The 18,011-nt window shown below is 29.7% G+C and overlaps 1 protein-coding gene across 2 annotated transcripts; it reads left to right on the plus strand.

The window, feature by feature from the left end:
• The first annotated feature begins 124 nt into the window (after positions 1–124).
• MKP2 (MAPK phosphatase 2) lies at positions 125–3,159 on the plus strand. Of its 2 annotated transcripts, none has more exons than XM_022282707.2 (6): positions 125–432; positions 1,153–1,301; positions 1,396–1,531; positions 2,406–2,526; positions 2,686–2,831; positions 2,922–3,159. In XM_022282707.2, the coding sequence occupies exons 2-6, from the start codon at positions 1,194–1,196 to the stop codon at positions 2,954–2,956; spliced, it is 546 nt and encodes a 181-aa protein (XP_022138399.1). In that variant the 5' UTR covers positions 125–432; positions 1,153–1,193; the 3' UTR covers positions 2,957–3,159. The 2 variants fall into 2 exon arrangements, with proteins under 2 accessions (XP_022138399.1, XP_022138398.1); XM_022282706.2 differs by having other exon boundaries at positions 127–432; positions 1,147–1,301.
• The last annotated feature ends 14,852 nt before the right edge of the window (positions 3,160–18,011 follow it).

Raw genomic sequence — 18,011 nt, forward strand, 5'->3', positions numbered from 1 at the left:
GTAGTTATTATTTGACTTTTATAATTAAAACAAACAAGAATATCACGTCATCTGCAAAGTTAAATAACCTAATTTGTACCATTGTTTAGATCTAAAAAATTAAGAATTGCAATTTTGGATCAAAAGTATTTATTTTATTTTTCTTGGTGGATCCAACCAAATTACCAAAATGTTTTTTTTTTCCAAACCAAGAAAACACAAAAAGTTAATTTCAGCGTTTTCAAACTTTGCCGTTGAGTCGCGAACTGAGCCCCGCGGTTTTCATAAATTTTTTGTTCGTAAACGAATCAGAATCAATGGCAGTTTCAATCCATATAAATATAAATGGTAGAAAAAATCAGAGTATTCTTCACGGCAAAAATTTAAACTCGCATCCTCAGAGAGACGGATTCCAAATCGATCCAATTCCGGTAGGAGCTCAAGATTTTCCTGGTGAGTATTTCGATCCTCTTTTTCTTTGATAATTTTCTCTGAGGTAGCTATTCGTAGCTCAAATCCCCTAATTTAAATTCGGGTTCTTCATCGAAGCTACTGGTAGTTGCTATTATACTGTTAATTCGCTGTTCCTCATTGTTTGTTTAAATTTCTCGAGTTATGATCGGTGCGTTTGATTGGATGCTGATTAGAACCTCTTTCCACCAATCGAATCCATAGAGAAGGAAAAAGCATCACACGCTATTCATCGATAAGATGAGAAACTGAAATTCGTGTCTGTTAAATGTCCATAAATCCATTAATCTTTCATTTCATTCTTTATTTTATTTGGAATTCGTGTCTGCGGAATGCGATATTGACATGAATTGGCGTTTAATATAGTTAGTTTTAACTTTGTAGCTGTGCTCAGGTGCTGTTTAACCCTGAAATTCAGATCATTGATCCTCCATTTTTCTTCGAATCCAATACGATCATCATCGTCATCTTGTACAGTTCTTGTATACTGTTGAGTTTTAGCCTTTTAGGGCATGGGTTTATGATATCATATATATAATTTGAATCTGTGATAACCTCACTTTATTTGTCTGGACCCTGTTTGCATTTCAAGTCCCAACCTAAAATGATGTCCAAACAATGTAAATTAGGGTGTTTTTGTAAAACTTGTTGAAGAAGGATAGAAATCTCAATTCAGCGTGTTTTCTTTTTCTGAAGGAGTAGGAAAATAAAGAACATATAAGACTTGGTTTTGGTTTTCGACTATGGAAATGGATAGCGCTGATATGAGGGTTCGACTATCTGCGTTATGGAACATCATTGGTCTAAAGCGAGGCCTAAAAGAGGACAGAATTCCTTGCCAAATTGAAGAGGTATTCCTGCTCATTAAGCATTTTTAGCTGCTTGATTGTGGTAGACTTTTGGTTAAACTGCATTCTGAAGCTGTTGTTCTTTGTGGTTTCTCAGGGTCTATACTTGGGTTCTGTTGGAGCTGCCCATAACAAGGACCAGCTGAAGAAATTGAATATCACTCATATTTTGACCATTGCTTGTTCTTTGCCACCTGCAGATCCAAATGATTTTGTATATAAAGTGGTTGGTGGTATGTTAAGCTCCAACTTCTATTTGGTGCAGTTAAATTTCTGTTGAAGGGTATGTTTGGGACTGTTTTTCCTTTTTCTTTTTTTGATAACGGGGAGTTGGAGTTTTGCTTCCCTATACCTAGGGGCACCCGCAGCCGTCCCAAGGCTCGGATCCGGGAGACATCTAAGAATTTTTGGTATCAAACTCACCAGAAGGTTTAAACTTGAGACTTCTAAACTAGTATGACCAAGAGATCCCAAATCCTTGCCAACTGGACTGCCTCTTAGGGGTTATGTTTGAGACTGCCTTTAACCAAAACCAACACGTTTGGAGTAACATAAAAGTTCTTTAGAAAAAATTCAAAACTCCTTCAAGTATTTTATGAGAAAGCAAGGAATACTTTTGTCCAAGTGCTTGATTGGAAGCACTTTAGAACTAATATAAAAGTGATTTGCTATTAAACCCTTTTTTACCGAAGTGATTTTATAATTAAAGTACTATTTATTAAAGAACTCCCAAATATATAATAAGTCTACCGATGGTTTGTCGGGAGTTGTTATTAGGGACCTGAAGCAATTTCCCTGTATCATTCTTTAAAGAATGACTTGGTCTGCATTTGCCACAACCGAGTGTTTTGCATGATTATTCATTTCCAGCTGCATCTTCTGAAGATAATTTTGTCCTACTTGCTATAATTCATCTAGGATATTCATTTTTTTTTCTTATAATACCGTTAATGATTTATAGATCGTTGTTGCTTTAAGTTTCATGTATTGATGATCCCTCTGATTGTCAGGATTCAGGAGTTTGTAGTGCTTACCATAGTTTTTCTATCCAATTGAATTCCTACTGCTGACATCCTATGTTATTTCCTGTTGTGTAAATTGAGGTAGTCTTGGACACCAGAGATGCAGATATTAAACGGCACTTTGAAGATTGTTTCAATTTTATCGACGAAGCAAGAAAATCGGGAGGAGGCGTCTTGGTTCATTGTTTTGCTGGAATATCCAGAAGGTAAAATCTCCATTCCCATTCAGTTGTTGGTTCTGGAGCGGATTATGCTAAGAACTCTTATAGAATTCTTCAAGAGTTCTGGTTCAATCATCAATCTTCTCACGTATCGACCTGATTTTTCATTGTATTGAAGTAAATTTCTCTTATTTTACTTTGCAGTGTAACCATTACAGTTGCCTATCTGATGAAAAAGCGCGGCATGAATCTAGCTCAAGCGTTGGAACACGTCAAGAGTAGGCGACCGAAGGCAGCTCCGAATGTCGGTTTCATGGTCCAACTCAAGGACTTCGAAATGGCTCTTCAAGGTCGGTTTTGTGCAACTGAAACTGCACGTATTCGTTCTTCATTTTCAACTTTTCGTCAACTGAAAATCTGTGTGGTTTCACCATTTGTAGCAAGCAAAGAGGAACAGAAGTTATCAAATGTTTGAGCCCTTAGAAGCTGCAGAAAAGTTCCATTTCCACAGAATCAGGTAAAGCTCTCGAGATACCATAGAGCTTTATGATTTTCTTTTTCGTTCCCATAAAAAATAAATTATAATGGCTGAATATAGGAATTTATATTAAATATGACTTTCTTACACATAATTATTACTAAATGTTTGAAAAAGAAAAATACAGTTTCATCTACTTAGATTTTGTTTTTCTTTTATAAAGAATATTTCATCACAAGTGACAAAGTTGTGCTTACGATCCTCTGGGAGTGAGAAAGTTCGTAATCACATAGTAATACTGTTAGGTTAGGAATTTTTATTTATTTTTTTAATTTTTAGGTTAGCAAACTTAATTGAGTAATGAAACAAATTCTCTTCAAAGCCAAGTTTTAAAAAAATTCTACAAACTAATCAATAATCATCTAAAATCAAGCATAATAAATACCCAAAAAACTAGCAACAAGATGTGCAAAACCAGCTATAATAACATAGAGTTCAAACCACAAAATCAAGTAGCTAAAAAAATCTTACAACTTGGCCCCATAATTAAATATGGGCATCATCCACAAAATCAATTTCCAACATGGCTATAAAAGGTAGGCGTTGTAAATAGTTGCCAACACGAGTATAATTCAACCAATCAAGATATTGATAACCTCTTCATAAGTTAGTGGTTCAAATCTCTATTCTTGATTTCAATGGTAATATTATTCTAAAGTGGTAATAACAATAATAGTCATATTTAATGAGGCGTACCAAAAACTTAAGATTTTTTTTAATACTGTAAAAAATTTATTGTAGATAATAACATAAGCGGTAAATAAGTTAGGTTGAAATTGACAAATAAAATAGAAATTATATAGTATATGATAAATGATTAGAAGAGTGACAAAATTCATGGTGAATAATAACCAAAAGTGTTAAAACAATAACTGTGAGCTCTCTTTTTATTTATTTATTTAATATTTAGCAAAGGAATTAGGAGCTTAATTTATGAATGACCATTTATGCCATATATAATATCCTTTTCAATAGTTTCCCATTCTAAATACTCAACTCTAGCCACGAATCAGACAACAAATGGTGGCAGTGGGCTGTGATCAGGCCCATAATGAAATGAGTTTCTCTTTTAAATGGGCCTATAAGTTTATGGATTTTGCTCATCAGCCCCATAGTAATCCACTGAAGAGCCCAAATTCACTTTTTTATCGGCCCATTAGCAGACACAGAGGTAGAGTCTGGACTTGGACTCTCCTTCCAATTGGTTTTTTCCCCTCCCTTTGCAAGGACTTCTTTCAGAATTACTCACTTTGACTTTTAAGTAAATATCATGTTTTCAGTAACTATTAAATAGGGAACAAATTATTGAAAGTGTTATTTACAAATTATCAAGCAGCCAAAAATTAAAGTAGTTATTAAAATAGCCAATAGTAAGATAGTATATCAAGGTCCATTTAATCTTTTTTTGAGGTTAAAAAAGTATTGCACAACAAACTTGTGGCAAAGTTTGAAGGGAGGTACAAATATTTTTACTATTAAACTATATTCATGATAATTTGATTTTATTCTTTTAACTCGATTTAGTAATCAAATTGAATCTTAATTTTTTTTTTAGTACAACGAGAGGATCTCAAAATTAGTATTTTCTATTGGTTAAGTTTATCCTCTTTCAGAAGACTTGCGGCGCCGCTTTAATTTGGCATTTGTTTCACATTTTTTATTAGAAAAATGTTTAAAAGAGTTGTTAGGGGGAGAGATTTGAACTTTTGAATACAGACTTATTTTGAGAAAAGGAAATTAATAGTGGGAAAAGGGAGGAACCCACAAGGAAAGGAATGTCTCTATCAAAGAAAGCGTGAAACCGCAGAAGAAGAAAAAAAGGGAAAAAAAAATTGGTGGGTTAATGATGGGTGTGCAATAATGAGGCGTGGTTGGTTGTATTTGCTATTTTGTTCCCTTTCCATGGGCCCCATCTCTTCTCCTAATGGGCCTTTCCTTCTTCGGCCCATTTTCGTATTATTCATGCCGACATTCAAATTAAAAAATAAGGGCATCCAATTTCAATGAGTTTCTTATTTTCATATTGAAATTCAGCTAATATACAATTTCGTATATTTATTTTCGAAATTTGGTTTTTAATTATATGGTCTCAATAGTGAAAATTTTAAAAATAATATTTAATTTTACGTTTTCAATGTTTTCATAGAACTTTAAAGTGCAAAATGATATTAAAAAAAATTGAGTTTTGATAAATATACTAGTCTGTTCATAAACTAATTTTATTTTTCTTAAAATTAAAATTAATAACATAATATATTTTAAATTATATAATATTGTAAAATAATAAATATACTATTTAAAAAAAACAATAGTAATAATTATACAAAAGCTATCACCTATTAATAAATTAATTAATAATATTTTAAATTGATAGCACCCTATTTTGAATAATTTTTTAAATTAAAATTTAATTTCTAAATCTACAGCTAAATATATATTTGAAAATACTTAAAATATAAAATATAGCTCTATTTCACCTTAAATATTTTTAAATGGTAAAATTAAAAGTTTAGTCTTTTAAACTTTTAAATTTGTTTTTTATCAAGGCAGTCTACCAAGTTATAATCCATGTATTTGTTGACATTAAATTAAAAAATTAGAATTTCATTAGATTTAAAATTAAAATTTATACTTATAAGTTTGTCAATTTTAGAAAATATCGAATATGTTAAAAGATCTACTTTATTAGATAGAAAAATTAATGTCCAAATAAGTATAATTTATAAGTTGTGAGTTTGATCTTCCATCCTTAGTTATTGTACTATAAAAAATAGGAAAATTAAATATTTATAGATTTATCGAAGTAAAAAAAAAAAAAGAACAAGAAAGAACAGTTGTTAAAAATTTGAGAAATTTGAAAAAGTAGACAAAATTTTTACCAGGCATGTTTTTTGTTTTTTTTTGTTTTCCCTCTCCCCAAAAACATTTAATAAAAACAAAAAGATTCCCGCGTCTTCAGAGGGGAGGAGAGAGAAAGAGAAAAGAGTGGGACCCACCTGGGTCAGGCTAACTGACAACTTTCGCCGTTAGTAAAGCTTCCGTCATCGTTTCTCCACTTCCTTCCCCTTCTTCGACTTCTTTCCTTCCTCTGTCTCTGTTTTGTTCTCTTTTTCCCTTTTTGCCCCACCGTCCAGCCCTTCCCAGCTCGGCTCGGCTCGGCTCGGCTTCATCAGCCTTACTTCCCTAATTTTCTTTTCTTTTCCTATTTTCATTTTCGTGCTATCATTATTTTTCCCGGGAAATGCGTTGGAACACCGTTTTCATTTTCTGTTTTCAAATTTTAAAAATTCTTTATTAGTAATTTCTTTTATTTAATTTTTACCCAACTCCGTCCACTTTCAGATATCATTTTTTTTCTCTTTTGAAGAACTTATCATATATTTGAAACCGTCCAGTGATGTTTTCGTTTCTTAACTCTCTAGACTCTTATCTTCAATTTTGGATAAATATAAACTTTGGATAATTATTTCTATTTTTCTTATTCTGAAAAAATGATTAAAACAATAAATTCAATTTTTCTGTTTCCATTTTTTTTCTAAAACATAGATGAAAAGTATTATTTTACGGTTGTCGATTTATAAAATGCTTATATTAAAAATAAATACATTATTTTTTAAATTAAAATTTTTATATATAAATTATTAAAATGTTTTATTTAAAATTTTAGAGAACGTGAACAAGAAATGATCTTGAAAAAAATATTTGTTTTCAATAAAAAAATTAAAAAGCAAGAAACAATTATCAAATGCAGTTTAGTGCATAGTTCATTTTTTAAATAGTTATGACACAATAATGGTATAGAATAGAGTAATTACACCAAAACAGATATCTATTATTTTTTCTTTTGGAACCAAATCATCGACTCTAAAGATGTTAACAACGCTTTATTCACTAAATTATATTCGGATTAACCGACATCTACTTTCGTTTTCTCTATCTCTCTAGAATTTTCATGATCAATGTCAAATCGAACATAATTCAGCGGTAATTGACATATATCTCCAATCAAGAAATCGTGAATTCGATCTCTCATCCTACGTATCATAAAAAAAAATTCAAAAGGGCAAAACTTCTTGAGAAAAACGAAAGTTAAAAATTTTTGAGGAAAAGGAAAAAAAAAATGGCAGAGAATGAAAGGACAAAAGATTTAAATTGATTGTTGGGGGAAGAGAAGAGAGCAGCTAATAGATCCAATAAACTCTTACACATCACAACGTTTCCTTCTGTACTTTTCCTTATCTTTCATTACCATTATTTATTTATATTTATTTTAATTTTAATTTTATTATATTATTATATTTCTTTTTTCAATGTAAGAAAATCTCAGTGGCCATGCCAATAAACAATACCCTGTACTGCCCAGTTGGGCCTTTCTCAAAATGACACAAATACCCCTCCCACACCACCTATGCCAGCGGCTGCTACCAAGGGTATCATGGTAATTTTGAGAAACCTATTTGAAAAATAGACCCATAAATGAAAATTTAGGTAAGAGGTATATTATATGGGAATATAGGGGAGGATTTTTAGGTCACAGAATTTGCAACTGCTAGTTTAGCCAATTAAAATTGTGTCCCAACAGCATTCATTTTAGGACAAACTACAAGGATCCGTGTTGACATCTCCATAACCGTTAGATGCATGAAAAAGTTGAACATTTCAAAACCCATCTTTTTAAGGAGATGTTTGACTCGTAAGTTAAGACTTTTGTAACTTCGAGGTTAGAAAAGCTGACATTTTATTTTGGTATGCAAACAAAATTTTAACTTTTATCCATAAATTAAACCATCACACACTTTGCATCAACCAAAGTTTCCATAATTTCGTTTCTTGTATTATCGAAATGCATAAATTCAAACTTATTACAATCGGGATTTATTCAACCACCTCATTCTTTGAATTAAATCAGATCCTCTCCTATCATTTTAAGAAGTTAGGTTTTGGAAAAATGTGGGGTTTTTTTTTTCTTTTAAAAAAATCTTATGAAATATTGAAGTTAGGTCCCAACTTCATCACATGTGATGCCTTAAATAGTTTGATAGAGATTGCCACCTGAATTTTCAAAGTATTGAATTATTGTAGATTTCAATAGCTATAATATGCTTGTGAAGCTGATCTTGACACCTTGAAATTTATTTGTTTTGTTTTGTTTGGTTTGGTTTGGGTAATAAATTTAAACTTAATAATCTCATCATTCAAGGGCTGATGTTGAAAACCCTTTTTTTTTTGCAAGATTGTTTTCGATGTCGTCGAGTTTTTGAAAATTATAGTCTAATTTTAAAAACTAAAACTGAGTAGGTTTAGCTCACATCATTACGTAAATAAAACGATGTAAGAATTTAGAGACATGTTGATATATAGAATATATGCATCCTTAACCATGGGCTAGTTCGATGATGGTGTTGTTTGAGTCGTATCTGTTTAATCATGCGACAACTAGGAAATTTGGACTGGGAAGATACCAACAAGTCTAGGTGTTATCGAAACGAGTATCAAGTGTTATAATTATGACTAAAAACACTTTCGACCTTTATATTTTCACTGAATTAATGATTCAGTCCCTAAATTTTAGTGCATAGCGATTTGTTCTATGTACTTCAAAATTGGTAACAATTTAGGGCTCGTTTGGTAATGTTCATGTTTCTTGTTTGTCGTTTCTAATTTTCTTAAGAAATCTAAGCATTTCTGGAACTAATTATGTTTCTTGTTTTTCATTTTCTGTAAACATTCTCAAAACTATATAGAAATTTAACAAACAACCAAAATAAGTTCCTCCATTCTTGTTCCCATTTCCAATTTGTTCCAAAACATAAATAAAAAGTTTCTTTTTATCATATTTGAATTTAGGGATGCTGATGCCATGCAATTCATTTTTCTTTATTAAAAATAAGAATAGAAACAATAAACAATAACGTTACCAAATGAGCCCTTAATGATTGAACTTTAATATGTAACAATTTAGTTGTTGTGGCTTAATTTTTGTAAAGATTTAGTCCTTATCATGAAAAATGTTACTAAGATTTATTAAGGTTTTTCATATATATAGATTAATAAACTGACGAGGGACGAAATATATTTATGAACTACAAAGACTAAATCATTATAAAAAAAAAAAATCAACACTTAAATTTGATGAGTACTCTTTTCACGACATTGACTGAATTAGTATTACACATTTTAAATAATATGGACTAAATTATTATTAACTTGACCATTACCAACTAAAGTTCATAAACCTCATGACTTTTTTTAGTACAACATGTAGGATGGAGATTCGAACTCATAATCTTCTGATCGTACATACATGCTTTAACCTACTGAATTAAGCTCGGATTAGCGACTAAATTAGGGCGAAAGTATTTTTTACTGGTATCAAACCCCAATCAAAATGAACATAAAAATCACAAATCCAAACTCAAAGACTTGATGAGAGAGAGAGAATTAAGTCTTCAACATATGGCCTCCATGTGACCACACTGCCCTTAAATATTATTCCTTGGTCCTTGAGCCTTCAAATCTTCAAATCCCTTTGCTTTGACTTCCTACCCCTCTTAAATTTTATTCCCCTTTTTTAAAATTTTTTAAATTTTAATATAAACATTAATAGGGATTTTTGAGAGTCTAAAACCCTAATTTTTTTTTTAATTTTTTTATTTTTATAAAATAGAGTATAATTGGGTTATTCTTATTGCAATGGAGTGGACAAATGTTCATAGTTTGCAGACAAATTGGTCTGAATTTTCATGGTTTCCAAGAGCCGACTTGTCGGAAATGGGAGAGAGAGAAAGCATCTTCATGTCTCACATTTTCCTATTTATGTATATATTTATTATTATTTCCTCCATATCTCACACACACACACATAGAGATAATATTATTAATTTTCCTAAGTGAAAGAATTATCATTTGGAAAATTATAATGTAATTTCATCAAGTAATTTACTTTTGAGAAATTACATTGTTTATTGATCAAATTTTATTTTAGTTATTTCCATGTTTTTAAAAGTTTTTGTGTTCTAGATAAAATTTGTTAGAAGTCTATGGTATCAGTGATTGTAATATAACGAACTCTTTGTGTGGTGGGATTTGGTTTAATTAGTGGCGTGTGAGTCAGAGTCAGAATCGAGAAAATTTTGATATTATTTGGAGTTGAAAACCAAAGAATTCAATTGAATATCAAAGTCAATTTTAAAGCTTTATTTATTATTGAAAAAGAAGATGAGAGTAGAAAATAGTATTGTATCGTTAATTTTAAGCGAGAATTGTCTATCGTGACCACGTATAACTTACCATATGAGTATTTACAATTAAAGAAATTTTACCGATTCATTTTAATATAAAGTTTTATCTCCCATATTCGACAAGAAGGTGTGAGATTTGAGTCTCCGATTGACCAATAGAATATGAATGTTTTATAATAATAATGTATCAAAAATCAATAATATCCTTTAACTTTCTAGATTAAAAGGAGTAGAATAAATAATGTTATTTATTTATATATCTTTTTTCCTATTCTCACTTTCAACCTAACTAAACATTAAAATAATGACAATAAAGAAAAGAAAAAAATACATGCGTATGGAGATCTACTTGATTTCATCCTTTCTAAAATTGCTTGTAAAGAAATTAAAGGTGATTAGCTTTAAGACAAAATTTGATCTTAGCCCTTAAAAAGGAAAGTATATATTACAAGCAAGTGATCTATCAACTTGAAGGAAAGAAACAAATAAAAAAAAAGGGTAAAATTATGCAAACTTTAAAATTTATTTATATTTGGTCATTTTTAAATACCTTAACATCTGAATTATATATATTTAAACACAAATTTGAATGTGATATGATAAAATAATTCGATAAACTAGTAGATGAATGCCATGTGAAGCAATGTTACTGACAAAGATTAAATAGAAACATAGTTCAAAGTTGAGCAATGTAATTATTGTATTTTCTTTTTAAGAAATATAGGATGGAACTGAAAAATGAAGGAAAAAAAAAAGGAAAGAAAGAGTTTGGCCATAGATTAAAAATATATATTGGTGGCCACTTCAATTGCATCAATTGTGATGGAAACTCTTTAGTTTGCTTTTTGGATAAGTGGATTGACATTGAAAGGACCTATATATCCTTGAGCATTAATATTATTTTATAGTGCCCACCATTCTCTCCTTCAATTCCTATACCTATCTCTTTATATATATTAATAGATTTAGAGTTTCCAACTTTAATGAGATTCATAATTACCTAACTTTTTGACTTAAGATACTTAAAGATCATGCTTAATTCAACATGGAAATTGAAAGGAAGAACAAAAAACAAATAATTCTTTTTGTTTCGACGCTTTTAATAATCCGCGTTTGAAAATAGTTAAACCCCCTAATTAAATTTAATCATATCGTTATATTGATTGAAAGATAGTGTGTTCTTCTCGTTTTCAGTCATTTGAAAGGGTTTATTTGAGATTTGTTTCCAAGATATCGTTTTTAATGCACCCATGTTTGCTTATATGTTTGTCTTTTCTTTCTTGTTAGTATTTTATAGACCTTTTTTCTTTGTTTTGCTTTGTGCCTTGATCTCATACTATGAGATCTATTTTTTGTTGCAATATACATAACTCTTACGAAAGAAAACAAAAAATCTTAAACGCATTGGTCATTTAATTACTTGACTTAATAACGGTAATCAATCTAGATATTTGTTGGGATTATTACAATATTCACTGTGGACTTGTTATATACTTTAAGTTAATACGGAGAATTCAAATTCTACGCATTAAATATAAGATTTTCAATCATATTCTAATGTAAGTCAAAATTTAAACCAAATTGATATGGACCCCAAATATATATAAGATATACGACCTAACTAGCTATAATACAAAAGAGATATATATATAACTTGATAGACATGTGAAATAATTGTACGTAGTTGAGAATTTGTTTTCCCTCTTGTAAGACGCGATGTGATATATCCTATTGTCCTTTGATGCTATTGTCATGTAATGTGTGTTTTGTCTCTTGGCTTAATCTTGCATTCTAACTCACCTTGCAAGTAGCCCTCACTATTTTAGTAATTTGGGTGTAACAATTCAATTAGTCTAATTAATCATTATTTGAGATCTGAATATGTATGATGCATATACAGTAAAAAAAATAACCTACAAATCTTTCATATAATATGATTATTACTCGATAGTTCATGAAAAGAAAAACTTCTTTGAGTTGCAGGAAAAAGATGGGTTCGACTCGATATGAATAATATATCTCTAGATCTCTTGTTCAAGGCTTTTCATTTTTATATATATTATTTAAAATATCACCTATTGATCATCACTTAAGATTTTTTTCTATAATTAGTTAGTACATATAATGTAAATATTTTATTTTTCTTCAAAAGAAAGGGAAATTAAATATGTTTTAAAATAAAGGAAGAGAGGGGGTGGTATGATTCCTCTCATGTTTAAAAGTTTTGTTGGGATCTTAATCTTTTCTTTAATTTCCAAAGTTAGAAACACAATCATTTGTCCCATTCTTTGTATATCTTTGCAAATCCTTTGACATGTGAAAGTAAACAGCAGATTTTTTTAGTTAAAAAAAGATTTGTCAAAGTTTGATGAGGACGTTAATACAGTGATAATTAACAAAAATACTCATTTTGCTCACCTTTCTATCGAATAAAGGATTTGAAGTCATGGTTTTCAATATCTGTCGACATTTCCATCGACATGTCCATGGTTTCATGGGTTCGACATCGACATGAGGGGTAAATCGACATTTTTATCGTAATATAAGAAAATCGACAAAATATGAAAAATATCAACACAGTGTCTCTAATATATACATTTTATTAATATTAATTATTTTTAACTTATTTTGAAATAAGAAAATGTTTATTTGTTAATTTAAATATTTTTTTACGATTTTTTAATTTCTCTAATTTTTACATAAATATCTATCGATATCGACATTTAAAACCTTGGTCGGCAATACATATAAAATGAGAGTGAAATGCCTTTTACTTGTGAGAGAATAAGAAAAAAGTGGAGAGCAAATGTCGAAAAAGGTTTGTCTCCTAAATGTGTTGAACAAGAAAATTTTTGATAGACTACAAGATCTTTAGGTTTAATTCATCAAGATTCTCATGTTTAGTTATTATAATTAGATCAAGGACACACAAAGAATATCGAAATTCGGAACACGGTTAGTTTTTATCGACCCAAGATATGTATAAGATACAACAAAGATGGTTTGATCACAAAAATGATCAAGCTCGGACTGGATGAATCGACGTATGAAGGACTTGCAAAACAGAGTTAGCACTCCAACGCTCAAGTGATCAAAACACTTATCCGATCAATACTCGAGAGAGAATATTGTTTCGCGTACCTTGCATAAGAGACGAAGATCTCTGTTTATAGAGGTGAGCTTCTGACAAGGTTTCTGACCACCTAGAATTGTGGTGTCGGGTCGAAGAACGTGTCTGCCACCTTTGCGCTGGCAGACACTCTTCAAGCTGGTTTGACTTGTTCTAGTATAGGTTGGTCGGTAGACAAGATGTAGATCGACTCACCTCCGATTGCCGAACTGCTTAAACTTGTTTCACACAAATCTCCTTATTTGATTCTCCTAATCATCATGCCAGTTGATGATCTCTGATGTCGACACGTGGCTGATGATAAATGGCCTCCAACAAAAACTTTGAAGGCTTTTTTTTTTTCCAAACAAACATAGAAAACAGTTTGTCAAACAAGGTGCAACTTTATGAAATCATATTGTTTTAGAAATAGGGAAGAAAACTATTCAATTTTGCAAAAAGTTTGTACTCCAATCATCTCAACACACACACACTTGACCATGAAAGTGTTGCACATAGAAAAAAGGCAAATGTTTGACCAAACTTACAACAGTTGGGAAATGGAATCTCCACTTTACAAAGGAAAACTTTTTTCTTTTTCTTTTTTTTTTTTTAATTTTTCACAAACTTTGGAAACAATTGAAGTTGGAAATTTTGAAAAACAATCCCACTACCCAATCTTGGCCCATACTATATATCAAGAGCAATAAAACAACAACATTGTACAACTCAAATGTCAATTCATCATAAAGAGAGAAAACAAAAAGCTTCCCCCATCTTCTTTTTTCTTTTCTTTTTTTCTAAATTAAAATCTACCCTTTTGATCATTTGCCATTAATTCATGAGAGAGAGAATAAGCACACAAAAAATGAAAAAAATTGACCAAAGTTTGGTGTTTAGAAGAATGGATTTGTACTAGGGGTAGTGTAGCAATTTGTGGGTAGTAAAAAATGCCATTGTTTTTAGTGGGGGATGGAATTAGAGTTGAAAAGAGAGAGAGAGGAAATAGCTCTTTTTCCCCTCCTCATAGTGGAAGATAGTGGAATTTCCACTTTAGGTAGTAATAGCAAAGTTTAGGTATACTTCAATCATACATCTTCTATAATCTATCTCAATCTCTCGATCACGCAGATTAACAACAGCATGTAAGGGTGGAGATTTGAACATACGACTTTTTAATCGGACATAAATACCTTAACCTATTTAGTTATGTTCAGGTTGACGAGATCAAACAACAATTACTTAGGTCGGTTTTATTAACATTTCATTTTTATTTTTATACTTTTGAAAATTATACTTTCTAGTCGGACAAAAGTACTTTAACCCGTTAACCAATGTTGAGGTTGGCGAGATCAAACAACAATTACTTAGGTCTGTTTTATTAATATTTCATTTTTAGTTTTCTACTTTTGAAAATTATACTTTTGTTGTACTTTTTTTTAAGCATATTCTCGCCTTTCTTAAAAATACATTTGAATTTTCAGCTAAATTTCAAAAACAAAAACAAGTTTTTGAAAACTACTTTTCTTTTAATTTTCAAAACTCGGTTTAGATTTTAAAAATATTTCTGAAAAGTAGATTACGAAACAAATAAAAACACAAGTACACTCCCGCTTAGCCTGGAAAAAAATAAAAATAATAAAATAGTTATGAAATGAGACCTTAAAATACTAATTGGAACATAGTTAAGTGGTTATAACATCAATTAAGATTCAATTTCTCAATCTCACTTTTATTGGAACTCCTGACACTAACTCAAAATAAATAAATAAAAAATCTCTATCTTTAAACTTCTTCCTTTAAAAAATATGCATATATTATATTTTAATATTAATATTTAGGTACTTAAAAAATTTAGAGTTTTGAGAAAGGAAAATTTTTATTTGCATTCATCTCTTTTAATTGTCAATTTTTAATAATGATAAGTAGGAAATACCTACGAGCCAATAAACATCTAAATATTATCATATTTCTATATATTATTATTCACTCCCATCTAATTTAATACAATAGAATGCCCATCTATGAATGTTATTACCATCATTTTTATTTCTTTGGGAGGAAATTTCGACCTACTCAAATAAACTCAAGAAAAATAAAATAGAGAAGAAAAAAAAAAGTTGAGAAAATGAACAATTTTTAATGGAATTTAAAATCAAAGGCATTTTTGAAGGATAAAAGCGTGTGGCGCGTGAGGAAAAAAAATTCCAACTCTTTCTCGCGGTTCCATGGATGGGGTACTTTTTATAATTTTCAATTCTTTTGGGGTCTTATTTCCATTGTTCCATGGTACGGACTTGCCGATTCATGTTTTCCTTTTTCCCAACTCGTAATTATTAACTTTGAATTTCTAAGCCTTTTCAAATAAATAAATTTAAAATTTAAATAGTATTTTATTCGAGTCCTTATTTTTGGTACTTTTAATCTTAGTTACTGTATTTTTAGTCCATGTTTAACGTTGGTGTCCATGGAAATGTCGAGACCTTAATTTCATGGAAATATCGATAAAATATCGATGTCGATGGATATTTCTGTAAAAGTTGGAAAAATTTAAAAATAGTAAAAAATATTTAAATTATCAAATAAGCATTTTCCCATTTCTAAATTAATTAAAAATAACTAATATTAATATTATATATATATATATATATATATATTAACGACGTTTTGTTGATATTTTTCATATTTTGTCGATTTTTTTGTACTATGATAGAAATGTCGATTCACCCCTCATATCAATGTCGAACCCATGTAAACATGGAAATGTCGATGGAAATGTCTGACGTGTCCACGGATATTTAAAACCATAATGTTTACAGAATTTTGACGCAACTCCTGTGCACGATAAAAAAAATTAATATAAAATTATGACTATCTTCAAACAATATATGTAGTGTCCTATAAAATTTTTTATCGAAAAATAAGAAATAAAATGAATGGATCAAAATAATTACTTTTAAAGGTAGAGGATCAGAAATAAATGTTTGGAAAATATACGAACTAATATAGACAAAGGTGGAAAGTATTTAGGTCAAAATAGACATATTAAACACCCAACAAAATGAAAAAAAAAAAGAAATTATAAAGATAAAAAGTATTTTAAAAAATTTTTTAAAAAAATCATAATTATTTTATCCCGTTTAACGGCGTTTAGGCGTCGTGAACATTGGGCCGAATTGCGGGGCCCAGCGAGTGGAGGCCGAATGGATAATATTGTCCAAAGTGGGGTTAATATATAATAATAGCTTTGATTTCCCACTCATTTACAATCTTATGGAAATGACCCATACATTTTAATTATTTCTATTTTTGACCACAATTTCTTTTATTCTTTATGTTCACATTATTGTTATTATATTTAAAAAAAAAAAAGAAAAAAAGAAAAAGTTGAGCATGGCCATTTAAAGTTTGATGCGTGGGAGTTTAGCAAAGTTTTCAATAATTCAAAGCTTATAAGCAACTAATTTGAGGCTTTGGCTCTCTTTATATTTTATAATTTTTCAAATATGTAATCAATTTTGTGGAATTAGTATAATAATTGTGGACATTGGAAGAAAACTTACTGCAAAATTTTCAAATACTATAAATTAAAAAAGAAATTACAAATTTAATGTAAATTACAAAATAAAATTAAAAAATGTAAATAAAATAATAAAAGTCTTAAATAGGTTCATTTCCAAAGTGTCTCCTACTCCTCTCCTGATACGAGTTATTTCCTAACCTTTTCTTCTTACTGATAAAAGTATGATAGTTTGGTTAAAATCAAAACTCGTGTACAACGTACACATTTTACACGTGGAAGATGGCGTGGAATAATCGTGTACGTTGTACACGATTTACCGACATTTGGAATTAGTTTCAAACCTACATTATTTTTGTTTGTTTGTTTTTTTTTTTACATTATTCAAAAATAAAGTCCGGAAACTTATGGTTTTTATCTTAATTAGTTATCACTATAATCATCATATGATTTTTTTTAGTGTTTAAATTTCATTTTATAAAAGATAAATTCACTAATAACATATTGTCAATCAGACTGTATTTGGATAACTATAATAAATTAGCTTAATTAATAAGTGAAGAAAGTAAAATAACTCTTTAAGAAATAAATTTAAACCCTATAATTACCATTCAGGAAACGTTGTATTTCATCCAAATGAAAAGACGTTCAAAGCTAGTCACAATTTTTTTTTTAAATGGAAGTTTAACCAAGCGAGGGAGGGTATTGTTGCACAATTTACTTCATATATATAGTTTAAATTTCAATGCTTATTCAAAAATTGACTTTTTTTTCTTTATTATTATTATTTTGGGATAAGCAATTCACCCACCTACGATCAATTTAAAGTATATATAAATGAATATTTTCTTATGTTAATTTGAAAGAGTGTCTAGGAAGTCTCTCGAACTTTAAAAAAAATGTTTAATTAATCCTCCTTTTAATTAAAAATTGAGCTACTTAAAACTCTTATTAAAATTTAGAGATCTATTATATACGAAATTAAAAGTTCAAAGATCAATACTATACATTTTTTAAAATTTTCGAAAGAATGAAGGGATCGGAGAAATTTTTTAGTACTATAGAAGTGCTATACTCCCTTTCACTCAAATTGTGATTTTGTCTTTATAAATAATGTTTGTA

The sequence above is a fragment of the Momordica charantia genome, assembly GCF_013281855.1.
Source record: "Momordica charantia cultivar OHB3-1 chromosome 7 unlocalized genomic scaffold, Mcharantia_2.0 BLBB01000007.1, whole genome shotgun sequence".
In the NCBI taxonomy this organism is placed as follows: domain Eukaryota; kingdom Viridiplantae; phylum Streptophyta; class Magnoliopsida; order Cucurbitales; family Cucurbitaceae; genus Momordica; species Momordica charantia.